The sequence below is a fragment of the Vicia villosa genome, linkage group LG3 (assembly GCF_029867415.1).
Source record: "Vicia villosa cultivar HV-30 ecotype Madison, WI linkage group LG3, Vvil1.0, whole genome shotgun sequence".
Taxonomy (NCBI): Eukaryota; Viridiplantae; Streptophyta; class Magnoliopsida; order Fabales; family Fabaceae; genus Vicia; species Vicia villosa.
The window spans coordinates 153,555,300-153,577,323 of record NC_081182.1 but is presented as its reverse complement, the minus strand read 5'-3'; the positions used below and the strand labels follow the sequence as shown (position 1 = coordinate 153,577,323).

Sequence of the window (22,024 nt, the reverse complement as noted above, 5' to 3'; positions counted from 1 at the left end):
TTTTCAAACTCCAACTCAATTATTCAAGTACTCTTTCTTGTATATCTCGATACCAGTTTGTTCATCATCCTCAGAGGATTGAAAACCCTCTATCATCATTCATTTATTCATCTTATGCATCATTTAATTTTAAAATTAGGGTTTACGTGTTCTTCGTGTTCATACTGAAATTCGTTAGTTACACTTAGAATAAATTAATTCTGAACCCATGACCATGTTCCTCGTCCAAAAACGAGCAAAATTGATGTTTACATCATACCATTTGGTTGAGAAACCAGAGAGTTAGAAATTTGAATTCTCACGAGCTCAAGGAAGAAGATGACTATGGTGGCGCGCAAATTTGAATCTCCTGGGTCTTTTTAAAATATAATCAATTCGTTGCGTATGTTATACAAACTGAGCGCGTAGCTCAGTTGGCCAGGTTTTGAATGTTGGTCATCAAGGGCGTGGGTTCGAGCCTCCCTAGGGCCAAAACCATTTTTTATCACTTTTCTCACTTATTTTCTTCACAACTTCAACCAATTATTTCACCTATTAAACTAAATCATTTTCACTTCATTTTTCACACACTTGTTGATTAATATATATATATATTATGAATAATCAAAAAAATCACAAAAATATTATTTATTTTATACATTTTTATTAGGTTAAAAATGGTATTGTTTTTAAGTGTTTTAAATATATTTTAATACATGTTTTCATTGAAATTTCAAAACCTAATATCTCATAAATATTATTAGTGATAAAATCCTAATCATTAAGGTCTTAATTAGGTATAGATATTATCTTTACCCTAATTAAGTTGACTTTTGTCAAAATTCAAACTGTTTTCAAACTTCAAAGTAAACAGACGATCGAGGTTTTCAAACAACAGAACCTCGCATCTTCTCAACTGTTTTCACAACAGTAATCATTTCAAATCATTTTCAACTGTTTTTTTCATAAACAGTAAATCATTTTCAAGTGGGCCTCTAATAGAGTGTAAGTCCCAACACCTTTTTCTTTTCATAGTTTGTTTTCAAAAACTGTATTTACAAAATTCTCTTTCTGTTTTCAAAACATTCTTCTGGTATTTGAAGGGCATTATTCCCGGTGAAACTCTTCAGATACCTATGTGACATATGTCCATCTTCACTTCTTCTGTTTTCAAAACCCTTTAACTGTTTATCATAAATATTCAAACTGTTATCAATCAACTGTTGGTAAGGCTTTGTGCATACATCTTCAAAGGCCTCCACTCCATCCAGGTTAGGCTTTATAGCTTTCAAATTTACAGTCTTTATTTAAATTACTGTCAAATATAAACTGTTTATTATTTAGAACTACGTCTGAGTGTAAACCTTAGGACAGTTAAACTATATATATATATATATATATATATATATATATATATATATATATTATAGGAATATGACCTATGATTGAGAATGTCTTCCCGGTGAAGGCTCTTTCCTAACTAGAGATCTGTAGTTCAACCCCCAAGATGAATTATTCCCGGTGAAACATCTTGAAAAAAACCTTAGAATCCAAAAACTAGGACACATCCACCCAAGAGGAATTATTCCCGGTGAAACCTCTTACCCATTTCCTTAAAGCCAAAATAAGTTCAAAACTACATAGTTTTCTCTTGTGCTATAACAAGGACCCTCGATGACCCTCGATTAGCCTCCTCTTGGGCTTTGTACAAGGACCCACAGGCTTCTTAAAAGCATCTCCAGCTTCCTCTTGAGCTTGTATACACGGACCCATCATGTTTCTTATAAACATAGGAACAGGTCTTTAGTCACCTTTCAACCTACCCTGGTGAGTTTCTTCCATTCTTCAAACCAGACTTTTAAACAAGCCAAGATTGTCTAAATCTCATATTGAGTACACCTTTTGGAATGAGAGACATGGACAGTCTCTGTCACCCTTATCTTCATTAATCTTCCTTAGCAAAGTCTAGGATCCATAGTTGTCTATCCTCAATCAGAGTCAGCCTTAATCTTGGGCTTTAAACAAGAAGTCTCAATTAGACAATCTTTCTGCTATAATCCAAAATCCCTGGAAAGGGTTAGCCTCCAAAAATTCATTCTTTCAAAGGATAATTTCCCCAACTAATCCAAAACCCCTGGAAAGGGTTAGCCTCCAAAATCACTCCATTAAATCCAAAACCCCTGGAAAGGGTACCCCTGGAAAGGGTTAGCCTCCAAAATCACTCCTTTAAATCCAAAACCCCTGGAAAGGGTTAGCCTCCAAAAAAAATCAGTCTTTTAATAGATAAATCCTCCAGCATAATAAAACTCCCCAAAGAGTCAGCCTCAACCTTGGGTCTTATACAAGGCATCAAATAACAACTTCCCCAATAAAGAGTCAGCCTCAATTCTGGGCTTTGTACAGAACACCAAATAAAATCCATCAAATAAACACTCTCCAACTAGAGTCAGCCTCAATTCTGGGCTTTGTACAGAACACCAAATAACATCCATCAAATAAATACTCTCCAACTAGAGTCAGCCTCAATTCTGGGCTTTGTACAGAACACAAAGACTTCTTAATTCAAGTCAATCCCTAGTAAAAAATCACCCTCCATAGTCAATAAAATCAATCAAAAGCCTCAAGCTTGGGCCTCATTCAAGCCAGCTCAAAATCAAATCTTTCAGACAATAGATAGACATAACTCATCTTCATAGATAGGTATTTCTCCTATCTCACCACAAACAAACAATCATTTCAAACAAACAATCATTTCCAACAAACGATCATTTCAAACATTTTCCCGCTTAGGACTCATGAAAGACATGATCTGGCACACAACCCAGGCTTGTACAACTTTCCCTAATTTTGGTTGAGAATCTTTCATTCAAGAGGCATGTTGGCTGTCATACTTGATCAACCAAGTAGGCTCCCTCGCTTAATGAAACATCATTTTAGCTTTTCTGTCACTTTAAAAATGTTTGTGGTGGAATAGTAGAAATACCTCTCTGTGAAGATGATTTCATGTCTCTTTACTGTAAACAGAGATTTAATTCAAGCTTCAACCTTGAGCTTCAAGCAAGGCACCAAAAATCATTAATCTCCCTAATTAGTTCTCCGAACTACAAAAAGCTCTGACTTCCATTAGGGATATGTAGGCATGAGGTTCACAAGGAATCTCAGCGAGCTAATAAAAAACCAAAAATAGTCAGTCTGTCTTTTTTCAAATCAATTCAATTCCTTCTCCTAACACAAAGGAGAAACTTTCCCAATCATTCATCAACAAACACAATCACATTGACACAGAGAAGGTTTCCGTAGAGTACTACGGATATGTAGGGTGCTTAAACTCTTCCCTATGTATAACCGACCCCCCGGACTCCAGAATTTCTAGTCTAGGTGAATCCCCACACTTAGCAAACTCCTAGGGGTTATCTGAGATCTTTTTCCCCTCTCCTACTCGTTAGGATAATTAAAAAGTTCGTGTGATATCGTAGGAAGAACTGAAACAAAATTCATCCCGCCCCGGGCGCATTCTCCTTCCAAATTTCGCGTGAAGGGTCTAGCGTGCCGTCCTCCCAAGTGAAACGGGGAGGTAAAAAAAACGACACCACAGAAAAATGGCGACTCTGCTGGGGATATAAGTGTTAAAAACCTTGGTTTTTCATCCAAACCAATGGTTGACCTGTGCTGGTCCAGCCCCAATGAGGAATTGGGGATGCCAAATTCCCCCTCAAACAAGAGAGGTCCTGCCTAACCTCTGTGTCATTTCATGTGTCTGCTGCATATATATTTGTTTATTTTGTTTATTATGTATCGGGAAAGGGCTTGATTCCCCCTTGTGGTGAGAAATCCTATACCCGGATTTGAGTGCAACATAAGATAGGATGGAGGATGTATTCTCGGTGAAGGCCCTCTAATCTTAGTTCTTAAATCTACTCTTGGGATTTGCCTGGCTGGTTGTGATTAACTGCGCCAACGTATTCCGAGACTGATTTGTACCAGGAGGACCTAGAAACACATTAACCCCACTTAAAGCCTTTTTTAGGACGTAGAGCGGTGATTACAAAAGTAATTGTCACACAGATACTACACTTGGAGAAAAATATCTTATAGATACCAGTCAACGTATCTTTATGGTTGAGCAAAAACTATGAGACCCCTAGAACCCGTTCTACAGGTACAAAATCCTTATCCTTAGATTACCTTGGGGCGAGGTTTGCGGTGTGACTCCATGACCACTATACCCTTCTACGCCATGTTTGTTTAAAAACTCTTGTGTGTGCATTCATGCATCATTCATCCATAATAACTAAAAACAAAAGAGTCTTTTTCGAGTCGTTTTTCAAGGAAAGTAAATAACGAACGTTTTGAATTTCATAGAAAGAGAGAAACGGAGAAAGGACTTAAGGATCTATACCATGGATTATGGAAGAAAGATAGCTAGGAAATACACCTTCAAGATTCCTAAGGTTGAGGAATTGGAAAAGCTCGGAAAACTGGTGGTCAACCCCCAGGCTTTCAAGGAGAAGTATGAAAAACTTCTGCCTCTTCTCAATACCAGCATTGTGGATGGGATCCTTCCCACATTGGTACAGTTTTACGATCCAACGTGTCACTGTTTTATCTTTCCAGATTATCAACTCATGCCTACGTTGGAGGAGTACTCTCGTCTGGATGGAATACCCGTGTACGCGCAAGATCCGTACTCCAGTTTGGAAAAGAATCCTGACGATATTATCATTGTAGCAACTACTCCCTTGAACGTAGTTGACATCAGAACTCATATGGTGAGTAAAGGAGGAATTCAAGGATTGCCCTCCAAGTTCTTGTTAGATCAAGCTCGGTACTTCGTCAGCATCCAAGATATGAGTGCTTTTGAGGAAATCTTGGCTTTGCTTATCTACGGATTGTTTTTGTTCCCTAACATTAACGACTTTTTTGACATCGAAGCAATTAAGATCTTCTTAATTGGAAATCCAGTTCCAACCTTGTTGGCGGATGCTTATCACTCTGTGCATTCAAGAAGCCTGCAACGAAGAGGATTAATCACATGCTGCGTACCGTTGTTATACGAATGGTTCGTCTCGCACCTGCCAAAGTCTAGCACTTTCTGGAACATGAGGGATGGCCTTTACTGGTCACAGAAAATCATGTCCCTCACTCATACGGACATTGATTGGTGTATTCCTGACAACGACGAAACCAAGATCATCTCCAGTTGCGAAAGTTTTCCCAACGTACCCCTTATTGGAACTAAGGGAGGAATCAATTACAATGCAGCTTTAGCCCGTCATCAGTACGGCTATCCCATGAAAAATATACCAAGTAGTATTCAATTAGAGGGTCTGTTCTTCAAAAACATCGACGATCATGGTAACATGCTGAAGAAGGAAATTGTCCAAGCCTGGCGTCTCGTTCACAGCAAAGGGAGAAGATTGTTAAGAAAGCATCTTTGCATCTCCCTGGATCCTTACCTTCAATGGATGCGCGTCAGAGCATTCAAGCTCAGGATGCCATATCAACATCAAGAACCTATTCCCCTAAAGGAACCAATCTTCCTTTTCTCCACCAATGTTGAAAAACTACAAGCGGCATTAAATAAGGTATGCCAAGAAAGGAATGCTTGGAGGAACAAGTATCGAATCATCTACACGGAAAATGTTGAGATTCAGAACATCCTAAGAAGGAAGGATGAGTTACTTGAAGTACTCGATCGACAAGTGACACAAACATCACTTTCTCATCATATCCCTCCTGCTTCCTGGATCATCGATCAACTTACGTCAGAGAATGCTCAGCTCAAGAAACAGAAGAAAATGTTAGAACGTGAAGTCGGCTCTTCGTCAAAGTTTTAGAGTCCTTTCTCTCTGTTTCTCTGTATTTCCCTTTTCAAAGTGTGTAAAAAACGGCGTTTTCGCTTAATTAATAAAAAGTTTGATGTTTCATAACGTAATTATGGTGTTTCCTTGAAAAATATTAACTTAATTACACATCATGCATCGCTTTAGTCGTACGCACTGACACGAGAATTGTCGCGGATCTAATCGTCACTTTCCTTTCTCCAGAAAGAGAGGAGGAGAAGGAGGTGAACCAAGACTTTCAAGCTGTCTCATCCATACAACACTCGTTCAAGTCGCAAGAAAAGAATGGAAGACTTTGAACAAGAGAATGGAGAACTCAGAGAAGAAGTTACTACTCTCAAAGATGCTGTTGAAAGGCTCAATAGTATGGTAGAAGCCCTGGTGGTTGCGCAGAATCGACCAATGCCAGAAGAACCACAAAGGACTGTGGTTTCCGAGATTGTTTCTACTCCTATTCCTCAGTATACCATGCCGCTCAACCGACCATGGGGCATGCCGTATAACTTTATTCCAGACGGATACATACCCCCAGTTTCTGAAGTTCCAAGAGCTACAACGGAGATGCATCCATCGGAGGGTTACAGACCTCTGGAAATTGAAGTTCCAAGAGCAACGGCAATGGGTTTCGCTCAACAGATTGCTGAGATACCAAGATCTGCTGTCATGGCTTCTCCACAGCTGATTATGCATACTTTTCCTCCACCGGGCGGACAAGTATATCATCACGCTCCCAGTGAGGACGCTAGCGTGTATGAAAGATTGGACGAGTTCCAAAAACAGTTTCTGCAAATGCAGAAGGAACTCAAGACTCTCCGAGGACAAGATCTATTTGGAAAGAACGCTGCAGACCTCTGTCTGGTTCCAAATGTTAAGATTCCTCACAAATTCAAAGTACCAGAGTTCGAGAAGTACAAAGGGAATTCATGCCCACAAAGTCACCTCGTGATGTACGCTCGAAGAATGTCAACTCAGACTGATAATCAACAATTACTCATTCACTACTTTCAAGATAGCCTGACTGGTGCTGCACTCAAATGGTACATGAACTTAGACAGTTCAGAGATTCGTACTTTTCGAGACCTTGGAGAGGCCTTCGTCAAACAGTATAAGTACAATCTGGATATGGCTCCCGACAGAGATCAACTCCGGGCCATGACTCAAAAGGATAGAGAAAGCTTCAAGGAATACGCTCAGAGATGGCGTAAAGTTGCTGCTCAAATTTGCCCACCACTTGAAGAGAAAGAAATGACAAAAATCTATCTCAAAACTTTGAGTCCATTCTACTACGGACGAATGGTTGCAAGTGCACCAAGTGACTTTACCGAGATGGTAAACATGGGTGTACGTTTAGAAGAAGCAGTTCGAGAAGGACGTTTGAACAAAGAACCAGAATCTTCTATTGGTCCAAGGAAGTATGGAAGTTCTTTCCAGAAGAAAAAGGATCAAGATGTCAGTAATGTCTTGCACAAAACCAGAAAGAGGTTCCAACCTCAAATTGCAGCAATAACTCCGGTTGTTAACTCAGCACCAGCTTATCAACCTCAGGTATCGCAACAACCATTTCAACAAAGGTCGCAGCAACCTCGGCAACAGGTTCGACCTCCAAATTACAACAATCGGGTTTCAAGGTATCCTCCATTTGACCCCATACCAATGCCATATGCGGATTTGTTTCCAACACTACTAGCGAAAGGACTCATTCAGACAAAGAGCCTTCCAAATCCTGCGAATGAATCTTCATCATGGTTCAAGGCTGACCAATCTTGTCCCTATCATCAGGGGGCACCAGGTCACAACATTGGAAGCTGTCTCAATTTCAAGATCGATGTCCAAAGATTAGTGAAGAGCGGAATGCTATCCTTCAAAGATACTAATCCTAACGTCCAGGCAAATCCTTTGCCGCAGCATAAAGAAGCTTTAGTGAATCTGATAGATCAACACCCCAATGTCATTCAAATCTACGACATTCGTCAGATCGGGGAGAATCTTGTCAAGATGCACGCTAGACAAGCTGGATACGGCCATGTGCCACCTCACAACTACTTCACATGTGAAATTTGTCCAAAGAATAATCAAGGATGTGCTGTAGTTCAAGCTGCATTACAAGAACAAATGGACTTAGGATGGATTCAACACATCCGAGTCAAAACTGAGCACGACGTCAACATGGTTCAAGGATGTCCAGGAGAATACAAAATCTACAAAGTTGAAGATCTCGAAGGATCGGTAGTCAGTTTCCATAAGACTTTAAATGAAATCGCCTACTTCGGAACGGATTTCCATCCTTACAGTAGATGCAGAATTTGTCGAAGAAATTCACGAGGATGTTTGCGCGTTCGCAACGACATTCAGAAACTGATGGATGACAATACCATTACAGTTCTTGCCAACAGAGAAGATGACGAAGTCTTTACCGTGTCTCCTCAAATTAATCAAGATGAACCAGTGCAAGTCAAGTATGACAGCAGGAAGACAGCAATTGCTCCATTAGTCATCTACTTACCAGATCCTGTACCGTATGAGTCCAGCAAGGCTATACCATACAAGTACAACGCTACATTCATTAAAAATGGTAAGGAAATACCATTACCATCTGTTGTCAACATTGTTGACGTTAGTCGAATCACCAGAAGTGGACGAGTCTTCAACAGAACGACAGAAAATATGGAGAAACCTTCGGAAGAAGCATCATATAGGCAAGACAATCATCCGACCAATGTTGTTCAAGCGAAAGAAAATGATGAGATCTTGAAGTTAATCCAGAGGAGTGAATACAACATTGTAGATCAATTTCTACATACTCCATTTAGGATATCTGTTCTCTCCCTGCTATTGAGTTCTGAGGCTCATAGGGAAGCTCTACAGAAAGTTTTGGAACAAGCTTTCGTAGAACCTGGCGTTACAGTAAGCCAATTTAACAATATCATTGCCAATATCTCCGCAGGAACTAACATGAGTTTCTGTGACGAAGATCTTCCTGAAGAAGGAGTGGACCATAATCTTCCACTTCACATCTCAGTTGGCTGCATGGGTGATGTACTCACAGGAGTCCTAATAGACAATGGATCCTCTCTCAATGTCATGCCCAAATCAACATTTTCAAGACTATCCTTCAAAGATTACCCACTAAGGGACAGTCACGTCATCGTCAAAGCATTTGATGGATCAAGGAAGTCAGTTTTTGGAGAAGTAGATCTACCCATAACTATTGGACCTCATACCTTCAAAATCACTTTCCAAGTTATGGATATCCCGGCACAATACAGTTGTTTGCTAGGTCGCCCATGGATTCATGAGGCTGGGGCAATTACTTCAACACTTCATCAGAAATTGAAGTTCATTAGAAATGACAAATTGGTAACCGTATGTGGAGAACGAGCTTTGATCGTCAGCAACCTGTCATCATTCTCCGACATTGAACCAAAATAAGTTGCTGGGACTAAATTCCAAGCACTTTCCTTGGATAAGGAAAAAGGAAAGGAGAAGGCAACGTCTATTTCTTCCTACAAAGATGCAATCCAAGTTGTAAAGGATGGCACTACCAGTGGTTGGGGGCATATTAATATTCCTACCAACAACAAGAACAGAACAGTAGTTGGATTCTTTCCAACATCATCAAAGGCTATTCCAGGAATTGAGGTAGTTCTTCCAATTCAAGAAACTTTCCGCAGCGGAAGTTTTCTTCAACCTGTTCAACAATCAGTCAATACCATCGGTACGGAAAACACCGATGAGAATTTTGAAGTGGAATGTATGTCCTATCTTCTCGAGGCAGGATACATATCCCTACCGGAGTCTGATTCACCTTGCTGTTATCCAACTAAAGGATCTGAAAGTAAGACTCAACCAAGCAGTGACGAGGTTGCAAACAGCTTCACAACCAGAAGTCATGGTTCATCAGAAGAAGTTCTTCCTATCCCCGAAGAAACTTGGGATACATTAGGAGAACAAAGCGGAAAATTCGACTACATGGTGAAATACTCCTCTCCTGAAAGTTCAAAAATCTCTCTTGAAGACATTGTTCCAACTGGATGGAACATTGATTACGAGTACCTTACTCAGCCAAAAGAGATACATAACCCTTGCTATTCATCATTAGCGTCTGGTGAAGTCATCATTGAGGATTATATCCCCAAGTCACCCTCAGAGGCTACGGATTTAGAGTATATATACCTAGTCAACGCCATCTTGGGAGAGGAGCAAGACCAAAATACAGAAGAGGATGATCTCGAAAGTGTCTCCAACAACGAGTCTCTCCATTCAGAAGATTGGAAGTTTCCTCAAAAGAAAAACCGACATACTCCACTTGGAAATGGGTATGCTCACACCGCTCAGTCTGTTGAAGTAGAAGAAGATCGTCTGAGTGTTGCAAAGACAGTGGTTGGTAAATCAAGACCTACCATAGGCCAGCTTAAGCCTAAGGTGCCAGATTACCTAATGCACAATGGGGTTCGCCACTATTGGACAGCTGTTGAAGTTTCAACTGTTGTTCACACTCCTAAGTAGGAACTTTCACCGTTATTTTGTCCTCTCACCATAGCCCAGGGTGAAGAGATGTTTCATAGGGATTTGCATTTTACTATTTCTTAGGAAAATGTCCCTCTTTGCTTCGCCCAAAGCAATAGAGTTTTGTTTTATAGGGTCTTTGTTTCAAGAAGTGACTGTCGATAAATAAAAATGTCATTTTGTTCCTTCGTTAGTTTTCCCTTTTCTTTTTTTTTGGAAATTGGTAATCCTAAAAAACACCCTTAAAAAAACATCAAAATATTCCATTAACTGCATACACCGAGTCTTCCCTTGTTGTCTAAATAAAACTTATCACACATATGCAGATTTATCATAAAACACCCCGTTGAAACGTGCGATCGTATGACTTCTCCAAGCTTTGGGTTTCCTGTATTCGAGGCAGCGGAAGAAGAAGACAAAGAAATATCAAAGGAAATTTCATGGTTACTTCAACAAAAGGAAGAGGCCATTCAGCCATACAATGAACCTCTAGAGATCATTAACCTTGGTTCCGATGGAAACAAAAAAGAGGTTAAGATTAGAGCTTCGCTCAGTTCAGAGATCAGAGAGAGTTTGATACAGCTGCTCAAGGAATTCTCAGATGTCTTTGCTTGGTCTTATCAGGATATGCCAGGGTTGGATACCAGTATAGTGGAGCATCACTTACCATTAAAAGCATAGTGCCCTCCGGTCAAGCAAAAATTGAGAAGAACTCATCCGGAGATGGCTATGAAAATCAAAGAGGAAGTTCAAAAGCAAATCAACGCTGGTTTCCTCGTCACTTCAGAATACCCTCAGTGGTTAGCTAACATTGTTCCCGTTCCTAAGAAAGACAGAAAGGTCCGCATGTGCGTCGACTATAGAGATTTGAACAAAGCTAGCCCTAAGGATGATTTTCCTTTACCACATATTGATATGTTGGTGGATAGTACAGCAAAATCCAAAGTTTTCTCATTCATGGACGGATTTTCGGGATACAACCAAATCAAGATGGCACCTGAAGACATGGAGAAAACAACTCTCATTACCCCCTGGGGCACGTTCTGCTATCGCATTATGCCTTTTGGACTAAAGAACGCAGGGGCAACTTATCAAAGAGCCATGACTACACTTTTCCACGACATGATGCATAAGAAAGTGGACGTTTATGTGGATGACATGATTGCCAAATCAGAAAATGAGGAAGATCACATACAGAATCTGACAAAGTTATTTCAACGCTTACGGAAGTTTCAGCTTCGCCTGAATCCCAATAAGTGTACCTTTGGTGTCTGCTCAGGAAAACTCCTTGGTTTCATCGTCAGCAAACGAGGAATTGAAGTAGATCCAGACAAATTCAAGGCAATTCAAGAAATGCCTTCACCCAGAACTGAGAAACAAGTTAGAGGAACTATTGGTTGGTAACAGTAGCAGTTATAATAAAATGCAACACAGTCCCGTTTGATCAAAATAGCCGAATTAAGCGGTCTAATTAGTTGTCCGGAATTTGATGAAAACTGGCGTGGTAGCTAAGTTTAATTAGTACATTAACGTGGTGGTGTTCTTTTTTCGACATTATGATATTAATCGGTCGATTAAATTAATAGTTAAATTAATTTTTTTTATAAGCCTATTTAATTGGAATAAACTTGAACTTAGATTAACTATTCGGTTTAGCGGTATATTACGGTACCTTGCTAATTTGACCGTGAATGTGATTGTTGTGAATATCTTTGTGATTATTTTACTAATGGTATCGTCCGTTGATTTGATGAATTTTCGGAATTGTTCAGTTGTTGTATGTGTGAAGTTTATTACCTTTAATAATCGGTAATAATTGTGATATGGGCATGTGCCTTGTGACGAATATTTTTGTGAAGTAAATGATGATGATGATGTTGTGTGATGTTCGGTCCATCGAGTCGCATGCATTTGCATATATATATATATATATATATATATATATATATATATATATATATATATATATATATATATATATATATATCTTGTGACGGCCTGGATTGGCAAATTAGTGACGAAGGCTTATGTCTTGTGCCTCTGAATTGGGCAATTGGTGACGGGGGCTGAAGCTCCGATTGATACCACATGCATATACATGAGTCATGTCCCATATATTTTTATGTGATTCATAGTGTGACGTTTGTGACTATATGGTGATTGTATTTTTGTGACTTGCTACCTGACGAAAGTGTGTGAATTGTGAATTAATGATTTATGAATGATATGAGGAGATCAATACTTATAAATGTGTTTAACCGAAAAATGTCTAATTTCTAATATATAATTTTCATGCGCTCAATTATATGAAATGATATCTCACCCTTTCTTTGTTTCGCCGTTACCTTTATATTGGTAATGTGCAGGTGATTCGCATTGAGGAGAGGTTAGCTGAGTTAGTCTTGAGTCGTTGTCGCTCTGATACGTAGCACTCGGGGGGACGAACGAGTTGATTTACCTACTTTTGGATTATTATGTTTTGACAAATACCTGAGTGGTTTATTTGAGATTGTTATTTTAAAGTGTGTTATATGTTGAATTAAGATGCTATGAATTCTTAAACTAATTGTTGAGTTTCCGTTGCACTTCTATGGAATTTGTTTCATGTTAAAGACTATTATTTGATGTTGTCGGTTCTTTCGCACTTTATGAATTCTATGTATCCACTTTATGCGACGAGGTGATTTGTCTTTGTGAATGAATATGTGATACCTCAATTGTTTCATTTGTGAATTTTATACTCTAATTTAATTTAAATTCCGCGGGTAGAATTGGGGTGTTACACTTGCCTCCAATGCTTGCAAACTTGCATGATGTATTCCATGTATCTCAGTTGAGGAAATACATTGCGGATCCATCTCATGTGATCCAAGTAGATGATGTACAGGTGAAGGATAATCTGATAGTTGAAGCCTTGCCTATGAGGATTGAGGATCGAAAGTTAAAGCAACTGCGTGGTAAGAAAATAGCTTTAGTCCGAGTAGATTGGGGAGGAGCAGAAGATGGGAATGTTACCTGGGAACTGGAGAGTCAGATGAAGGACTCCTATCCTGAACTCTTCACTTGAGGTACGTTTTCGAGGACAAAAACTCTTTCAGTGGGGGGAGAGTTGTAACACCCCATATTTTTCTATTTATTAACTTAATTAGAAATTCGGTATTTTAAATTGGAAATAATGTGATCGGGCCAGAGTTGGGATTAGTAAAACGGGGGTGTGGATTGTAAGCCTTACTAAAAATTAATATATTTTTCATAAAAGGAGGAAAATAGAGGAAATTGAAGGAATAGAGAAAAAGTGTCAGAGAAGAGAAGAGAAAGATACATGAAAGAGGATAAGAAGAGGAAGAAGAGGACCTTCAATAATTCGACTCTAAGGTAAGTGGGGACTCTTCGGGTTAGTAATTTTTATACAATCAAGGGTAGTAGAATGGATTAGGATTGTTGTTTGATTCAACTGAGTATGTTGGGTTTAGGGGAAATGTTAGGTTTTGATGAAATGTTCATAATTTTGGTGAAATTGATTGATGATGAATATTTGTTGTTGTTAATGAATGTTAAAACATGTTTAAAGTATGTTTGAATGTGTATTTTGGTGTTGTTCTGAGTTTGTGATCGAAATGGTACGAAATGGAATGAATGGGGAATGGAATAGTGCTGTCAAACTGAGTTATTTTTGATCTGTGCACGCTGTAACCTGGTAGCAGTCATGCTGTAACCGGTTACCGCGTGGAAAATGGGAAAACTGGGCTATTTTGGCTGCTGTAACCGATTACCCTTCCTGCTGTAACCGGTTACAGGCAGATTTTTAATAATAGAAAATAGGTGACGTAACCGGGTAACAGCCATGCTGTAACCGGTTACTGCTGTGTATTTTTGAAAAATAATTATTTTCTAATATTCGTAGCTTTTAAACTGTTTATCCGTTTTAAGTGACGTTTTGGGCGTTGTGAAGTTGATTAAGAGCTTTACATGATGAATTGACGAAATGGCAATGGCCCGATTTTATTTTAAATCTTGATTTAATTTAAATGATGAATTGTAGTATTGTGTACACATATGTGTGAATGTCACAATGTGTTGCGTTGGTGATGAAATGATATTGATTCTTGCGGTGATTGAATGATGTTTAATCTGAGTATATTTAATATGCTTACTAATACATGTGCATGCTTATTTGGTGATGATATGGTGAGTTGTAATGAGACGATGCGAAGCATCGGATCGATGATGTTGTAAGTATGTCATATGTATGCATTCATTCATACGCATTTGGTGATGGATCCTGGTGATGTTGTGGATCAAATGGTGGGCATAATTCCCATTGTGCGGAATTTGTGCCGGTTGGACTGTATCTTTGTGATGAATAGATCAGTTAGATGGGTTTAGCCCATGTATGAAACCACATGCATAGTGTCAGTTCATTCATGTGCATGATAATATGGTATGACCAAATGATTGTGTATTATACTTGGTGATGTGTTTGATTGCTTGGTGATTTGATCAACTATCGGAAATCTGAATACATGTTATAATTGGGTGAATGATAATGCTATGATGTTTTATTACTTATGACTGTTTAATACTTGTTAATTTTGAATGAGACTCACCCTTACATGTTGATATTTTCATATTGAGGAGTAGCGGCCTATTGATCAGTGAGGATAGCTTATAGAGCTCATCCAATAGTTGGTGTCGTGTCAGTCATGCTCTGATAGTGTAACACTGAGGAACGATTTCGTTTAGAGTTGAATTGCGTACTTTATTTTGGTGGTTTTGGTTTTGTTCCATTACTTTGATTTGGTGATGTATACTTTATGTTGTGTTAAACATAATGCGGTTTAATTGGTGAATCGTTTCTAATAAGGCATGACAATTGACACATGTTTGATTTAAGTTAATTGTGGCACCCTTGGTTATATATTTTTACTCTAATTATTTCAATAATTGCTGCGGGGTTTTGAGGGTGTTACACAGTTCGTAGATCTATGAAAATTGTTGAAACCCGCATGAATATTAAACTTCACCTAACCATCCTTTAGTGGTCTCCAGGTAATAAGATTCTGGGCGACATTGTTACTTTCCTGAACTTCACAGGCAGCGAACCAATCATGTTAATTGACATAGGCTTGCAAGTCTATCCTCGGAATATCACTCTATCATTATTCTAAACAATATTATTATAATTCTTCCAAAGTACCTAAATCTTCACAATAAATCTACCACCATCCCTCATATCCTCTTTATCACATATGTCAAGGATAAGAGATTTGGCATCACTAAAGGTATGTACATAGGGCTCAATCATAGAAGACAAACCTGCTATCCGCCAACAATGGATAGTAGTAATACAACCAAAGAAAACATGCCAATCCTCTTCATCCTCCACTTCAAAAATCTGCATCTCGACGAAAATTGTACATAGTGTTGCCTGAGTCTAGTACAAGTCAGAAGGCAACCCCTACAAATTCTCCATAAGAGATGTGTGGCTCTAGGAGGCGGCGTAATGTTCCACAAACTATCCCAGTTTCCTTCTACCCTTTTATTCACTTGATGTGCATCTGAGAATTCCTCCAAAATCTATACCCTGATTAAACACTATACTCTCCATTCCCCTCCTCCTTCCAAACCAGCCCATCATAAACCATTTCCTCCATCAAAGGAACATTCAAAATCTCACCTGCCACTACATGATCAAACAATGAGTTAATAACTAGCACATCCCACTGTTTGTAATTTGGTAGCATGAGATTATTAACATAAAGATCATACACTCCTTGAGTAAACGGTCCGCCTAAACACCCTTCTTTGCTCCACGGAAGCCAAGGTTCATTCATAACCTTAATGCTACTACCATCACCGATTTTCCACCTACAACCAAGTAATAAAATATCTTTAGCTTTCTAAAGGCTTCTCCAAACGAAACTCGAGTTAGTTCCAAGCTTAGATTGTAAAAATGAGGAATTAGGAAAATACCTTGCCTTGAAGAACCTGGAGACCAATATGTGGGGTTTTGTCAACATCATCCACCCTTGTTAGGCTACCATAACTAAGTTGAAATCTTGGAAGTCCATAAAACCCAAGCCACCATCCTTCTTAGAACAAGATAATTTATCCCACGCCATCCAACTGATTCCTTTATTATTACTACCCCCCCCCCCCCCCCCACCAAAAGGAATTTAACATGTTCTCAATATCGTTTACCACCGCGTCTGGAATTATATACAGACTCATGATATAAGATTGTATAGATTGCAAAACTGATTTTATCATCACCTCCTTACCAGCTTTAGATAGAGATCCACCCCTCTAAAAATTAGACCTATTCCAGATACGATCCTTAATAAAAGCAAACGTCTCCTTTTACGCCTACCAATCATCGAAGGAAACCCCAAATATGTACCCGCCCCTAACACATGCCACACTCCCATGATATTAGAAAAATCCTCTTGGGCCGGTATACTAAGATTTTCTCTTTAGCACGAAAATCAACAGAGTCGCCACTAACATATTTATCCTGAAAAGGAAGGGAATGTCAGCAAACCATGAAATAAAACAACGGTCTCACAACCAGAGAAGAGGGTAAGGGAGTCGGTTACGCGAGGGGAAGGTATTAGCCCCCCCATGCGCCTGTCATACCCTAATTTTGACCCCCCCTGAGATGTCATATCTTCAGGATTCTCATCAGATCAAAACAGATACTCAGAACAGTCACTTGTTCATCTGGTGCTCAATCGAGGATGTTCAGAAGCAAAAGAACTCAGGCAAAGGATCAATCAATAGAAGGATTAGTCTCTAATACAATAATGGGACCCAAAAGCTTCATTTTTATTCACCTATGATTGATTAGACACCCAGTCATCTGAGCTCAGGTTTACCCAGGTCACCAGACTAGGGTTTTGAGCCCATCAAGGGCTATAATCAGGGATCACATATGGGAAACCCTAAAAAGCTCCAGGATATCTATCAAAGGCTTCAATCATCTTCAAATGATCCATATAACAACATCCATTGGGCATTACACTTCAATTCAAGATCCACAGTCATCAATTTCATCTGGTCGACAATTAGGGTTTTTGACCTAATTCACCTGGACAGTTGACTTTTAATCAGGACATGAACCCAAAACTCAAAACATGGTTCAAGAACTTCTATTACCTTAACATAGTACATTCATATCATTCATTTGAGGAGGAGAACTTGGTTCATCACAAAAGTCCAAAATCTCACTTCTTCTGAAAAAGTCAACTGTACAGGATCACCTTTGACTTTTAGGGTTTTTAGTCAAACCATGACTTTTAAGGATCAATATCATCAATATATGATTATTAAAGTCATTTTACCAAAGAAATTCAAGAAAATTCACCAAGGATCAAAAAGTCGGGAATTAGGGCTTTTAAGGGCATTGTGGGAACTCAAAATTTCACCTACACAACTCAAAAAACTTCCAACATGAAAGTTGTAGATCTTGCAAAATAAAACAACATCTTACAATGCAACTTTTTTCAAGAAATCAATCATTTAAGAGATTTGGAATTTGGAAGCTTTAGGTCATAAAAACTCAGAAATTTTTCTAAGTGTTTTTAACCTAGTTTTATTCCAAATTTGAGCTCATTTTTCACAATTTTCCCAAATGATTCTGAAGAAACCCCAAACTAATGAATTGAAGTAGATGTTTAGGGCTTTCCAAATTGTGCTCAACCTTCTCCAAATTCATTTTGAGCTAAGAGTTATGCTTGTTCAAAGTTGGCCTCGTGAAGGAAAATTATAGGTCATGCATCATTTTGAAACTTTGCAATTTTGTGCATATGACATCACAAATGGATGCTACACGACCCATAACACATCTGCAAACATACCATGCATTCATTTTCACCATGGCATAAGGATTGAGGAAGATTCCCAAAACAAGAACATGTGATTGGGAATTTATGGCAAATGGATGAATCATCAAAGGAATCTTCTCACCAACCAATTAGAGCTCATTCTGCATCATAAATGTTCCCTAAGATCAGATGGAATCAATGGATAGGGAGCTAAAATCGTTTTGGCCATCATTGCATTTTGGATATTCCTTGAATTCCTTCATGGCCAAGAAACCAAAACTCCCTCATTAAGCAAGCTCACTCCCTCAATCTGTACAGAACCATTTGCCTATAAATATAAGTTCTCTCCTTCATATTAAACACACCAAAGCAACTCAATTCCTTGCTTTCTCCTTCTCTCTCTTATGCTTATTGTTTTTCAAAGTTCTTTGGCAAGAAGAATCGTTTTCTTCAAACTAGAGCTCTTCTTTGGAAAGTAAGCATTCTAACATCTCAAGGGGGTTCATTTGAGGTGATCCAAGCACCTGGATCACTTCTGTAAGTGGAGGAACACCATTGTTGCTTTCATTTTGGAGCTCGTGCAGTTGGAGGTCCATAGAGCAATTCAGAAAGTGTCAAGCAAATCCAAGCATCCAAACATGTTCCTTAGGGTGTGGTGAAGCTATTCAGATGGTCGCAGCTCATCTGTAACTGCAGATTCATCAACCTCCATGTTCACTTGAAGCTCAAATCGAAGGGGTCGGGTAGAACAATTCTGAGGTATTCAAGTCACAATAAGTATTCAGTTAGCATCACTGAGTCCCAAGGAAGCTTTTAGGATCGTTCATACAAGCCCAGGTGTTTTCCATCAAGCTCACGACCTCCATTTTCAGAGGTATTTTTTCAAACTCCAACTCAATTATTCAAGTACTCTTTCTTGTATATCTCGATACCAGTTTGTTCATCATCATCAGAGGATTGAAAACCCTCTATCATCATTCATTTATTCATCTTATGCATCATTTAATTTTAAAATTAGGGTTTACGTGTTCTTCGTGTTCATACTGAAATTCGTTAGTTACACTTAGAATAAATTAATTCTGAACCCATGACCATGTTCCTCGTCCAAAAACGAGCAAAATTGATGTTTACATCATACCATTTGGTTGAGAAACCAGAGAGTTAGAAATTTGAATTCTCACGAGCTCAAGGAAGAAGATGACTATGGTGGCGCGCAAATTTGAATCTCCTGGGTCTTTTTAAAATATAATCAGTTCGTTGCGTATGTTATACAAACTGAGCGCGTAGCTCAGTTGGCCAGGTTTTAAATGTTGGTCATCAAGGGCGTGGGGTCGAGCCTCCCTAGGGCCAAAACCATTTTTTTTATCACTTTTCTCACTTATTTTCTTCACAACTTCAACCAATTATTTCACCTATTAAACTAAATCATTTTCACTTCATTTTTCACACACTTGTTAATTAATATATATATATATATATATATATATATATATATATATTATGAATAATCAAAAAAATCACAAAAATATTATTTATTTTATACATTTTTATTAGGTTAAAAATGGTATTGTTTTTAAGTGTTTTAAATATATTTTAATACATGTTTTCATTGAAATTTCAAAACCTAATATCTCATAAATATTATTAGTGATAAAATCCTAATCATTAAGGTCTTAATTAGGTATAGATATTATCTTTACCCTAATTAAGTTGACTTTTGTCAAAATTCAAACTGTTTTCAAACTTCAAAGTAAACAGACGATCGAGGTTTTCAAACAACAGAACCTCGCATCTTCTCAACTGTTTTCACAACAGTAATCATTTCAAATCATTTTCAACTGTTTTTTTTCATAAACAGTAAGTCATTTTCAAGTGGGCCTCTAATAGAGTGTAAGTCCCAACACCTTTTTCTTTTCATAGTTTGTTTTCAAAAACTGTATTTACAAAATTCTCTTTCTGTTTTCAAAACATTCTTCTGGTATTTGAAGGGCATTATTCCCGGTGAAACTCTTCAGATACCTATGTGACCTATGTCCATCTTCACTTCTTCTGTTTTCAAAACCCTTTAACTGTTTATCATAAATATTCAAACTGTTATCAATCAACTGTTGGTAAGGCTTTGTGCATACATCTTCAAAGGCCTCCACTCCATCCAGGTTAGGCTTTATAGCTTTCAAATTTACAGTCTTTATTTAAATTACTGTCAAATATAAACTGTTTATTATTTAGAACTACGTCTGAGTGTAAACCTTAGGACAGTTAAACTATATATATATATATATATATATATATATATATTATAGGAATATGACCTAGGATTGAGAATGTCTTCCCGGTGAAGGCTCTTTCCTAACTAGAGATCTGTAGTTCAACCCCCAAGATGAATTATTCCCGGTGAAACATCTTGAAAAAAACCTTAGAATCCAAAAACTAGGACACATCCACCCAAGAGGAATTATTCCCGGTGAAACCTCTTACCCATTTGCTTAAAGCCAAAATAAGTTCAAAACTACATAGCTTTTTCTTGTGCTATAACAAGGACCCTCGATGACCCTCGATTAGCCTCCTCTTGGGCTTTGTACAAGGACCCACAGGCTTCTTAAAAGCATCTCCAGCTTCCTCTTGACTTGTATACAAGGACCCATCAGGTTTCTTATAAACATAGGAACAGGTCTTTAGTCACCTTTCAACCTACCCTGGTGAGTTTCTTTCAATCTTCAAACCAGACTTTTAAACAAGCCAAGATTGTCTCAATCTCATATTGAGTACACCTTTTGGAATGAGAGACATGGACAGTCTCTGTCACCCTTATCTTCATTAATATTCCTTAGCAAAGTCTAGGATCCATAGTTGTCTATCCTCAATCAGAGTCAGCCTTAATCTTGGGCTTTAAACAAGAAGTCTCAATTAGACAATCTCTCTGCTATAATCTAAAATCCCTGGAAAGGGTTAGCCTCCAAAAATTCATTCTTTCAAAGGATAATTTCCCCAACTAATCCAAAACCCCTGGAAAGGGTTAGCCTCCAAAATCACTCCTTTAAATCCAAAACCCCTGGAAAGGGTTAGCCTAAAAAAATAATCAGTCTTTTAACAGAGATTTAATTCAAGCTTCAACCTTGAGCTTCAAGCAAGGCACCAAAAATCATTAATCTCCCTAATTAGTTCTCTGAACTACAAAAAGCTCTGACTTCCATTAGGGATATGTAGGCATGAGGTTCACAAGGAATCTCAGCGAGCTAATAAAAAACCAAAAATAGTCAGTCTGTCTGTCTTTTTTCAAATCAATTCAATTCCTTCTCCTAAACAAAAAGGAGAAACTTTCCCAATCATTCAGCAACAAACACAATCACATTGACACAGAGAAGGTTCCCGTAGAGTACTACGGATATGTAGGGTGCTTAAACTCTTCCCTATGTATAACCGACCCCCCGAACTCCAGAATTTCTAGTCTAGGTGAATCCCCACACTTAGCAAACTCCTAGGGTTTATTTGAGATCTTTTTCCCCTCTCCTACTCGTTAGGATAATTAAAAAGTTCGTGTGATATCGTAGGAAGAACTGAAACAAAATTCATCCCGCCCCGGGCGTATTCTCCTTCCAAATTTCGCGTGAAGGGTCTAGCGTGCCGTCCTCCCAAGTTAAACGGGGAGGTAAAAAAAACGACACCACAGCGCCCATCATACTCGATGGTATCCACCCTTGTGTCTAAAACTATGGGTGTGTAACAAATCTACGCCTAATCTGAACTAAAATGCATGCAAAATGTAGGGAAAAGAAAGAGTTATACTCGCACGGGCCCTACTCTGCTGCCTACGTATCCTTTTTGAGGATTTAGAGGTACCGTAGCTCGACTAACTAGTTTCTGTTTGTTTTG

The 22,024-nt window shown here is 38.5% G+C and overlaps 1 protein-coding gene across 1 annotated transcript in view; it reads right to left on the bottom strand.

Annotated features, from left to right (window-relative positions):
* Window positions 1–15,916: 15,916 nt before the first annotated feature.
* The window catches only part of LOC131659188 (uncharacterized), an 83,465-nt gene continuing 77,357 nt past the window's right edge, over window positions 15,917–22,024 (bottom strand). The window contains exons 5-6 of the mRNA XM_058928412.1: window positions 16,510–16,537; window positions 15,917–16,196 (exon numbers count right to left, since the gene is read on the bottom strand). Of these exons, the coding sequence (XP_058784395.1) occupies window positions 15,917–16,196; window positions 16,510–16,537 (308 nt within the window). The remainder of the gene's footprint in view (window positions 16,197–16,509; window positions 16,538–22,024) is intronic.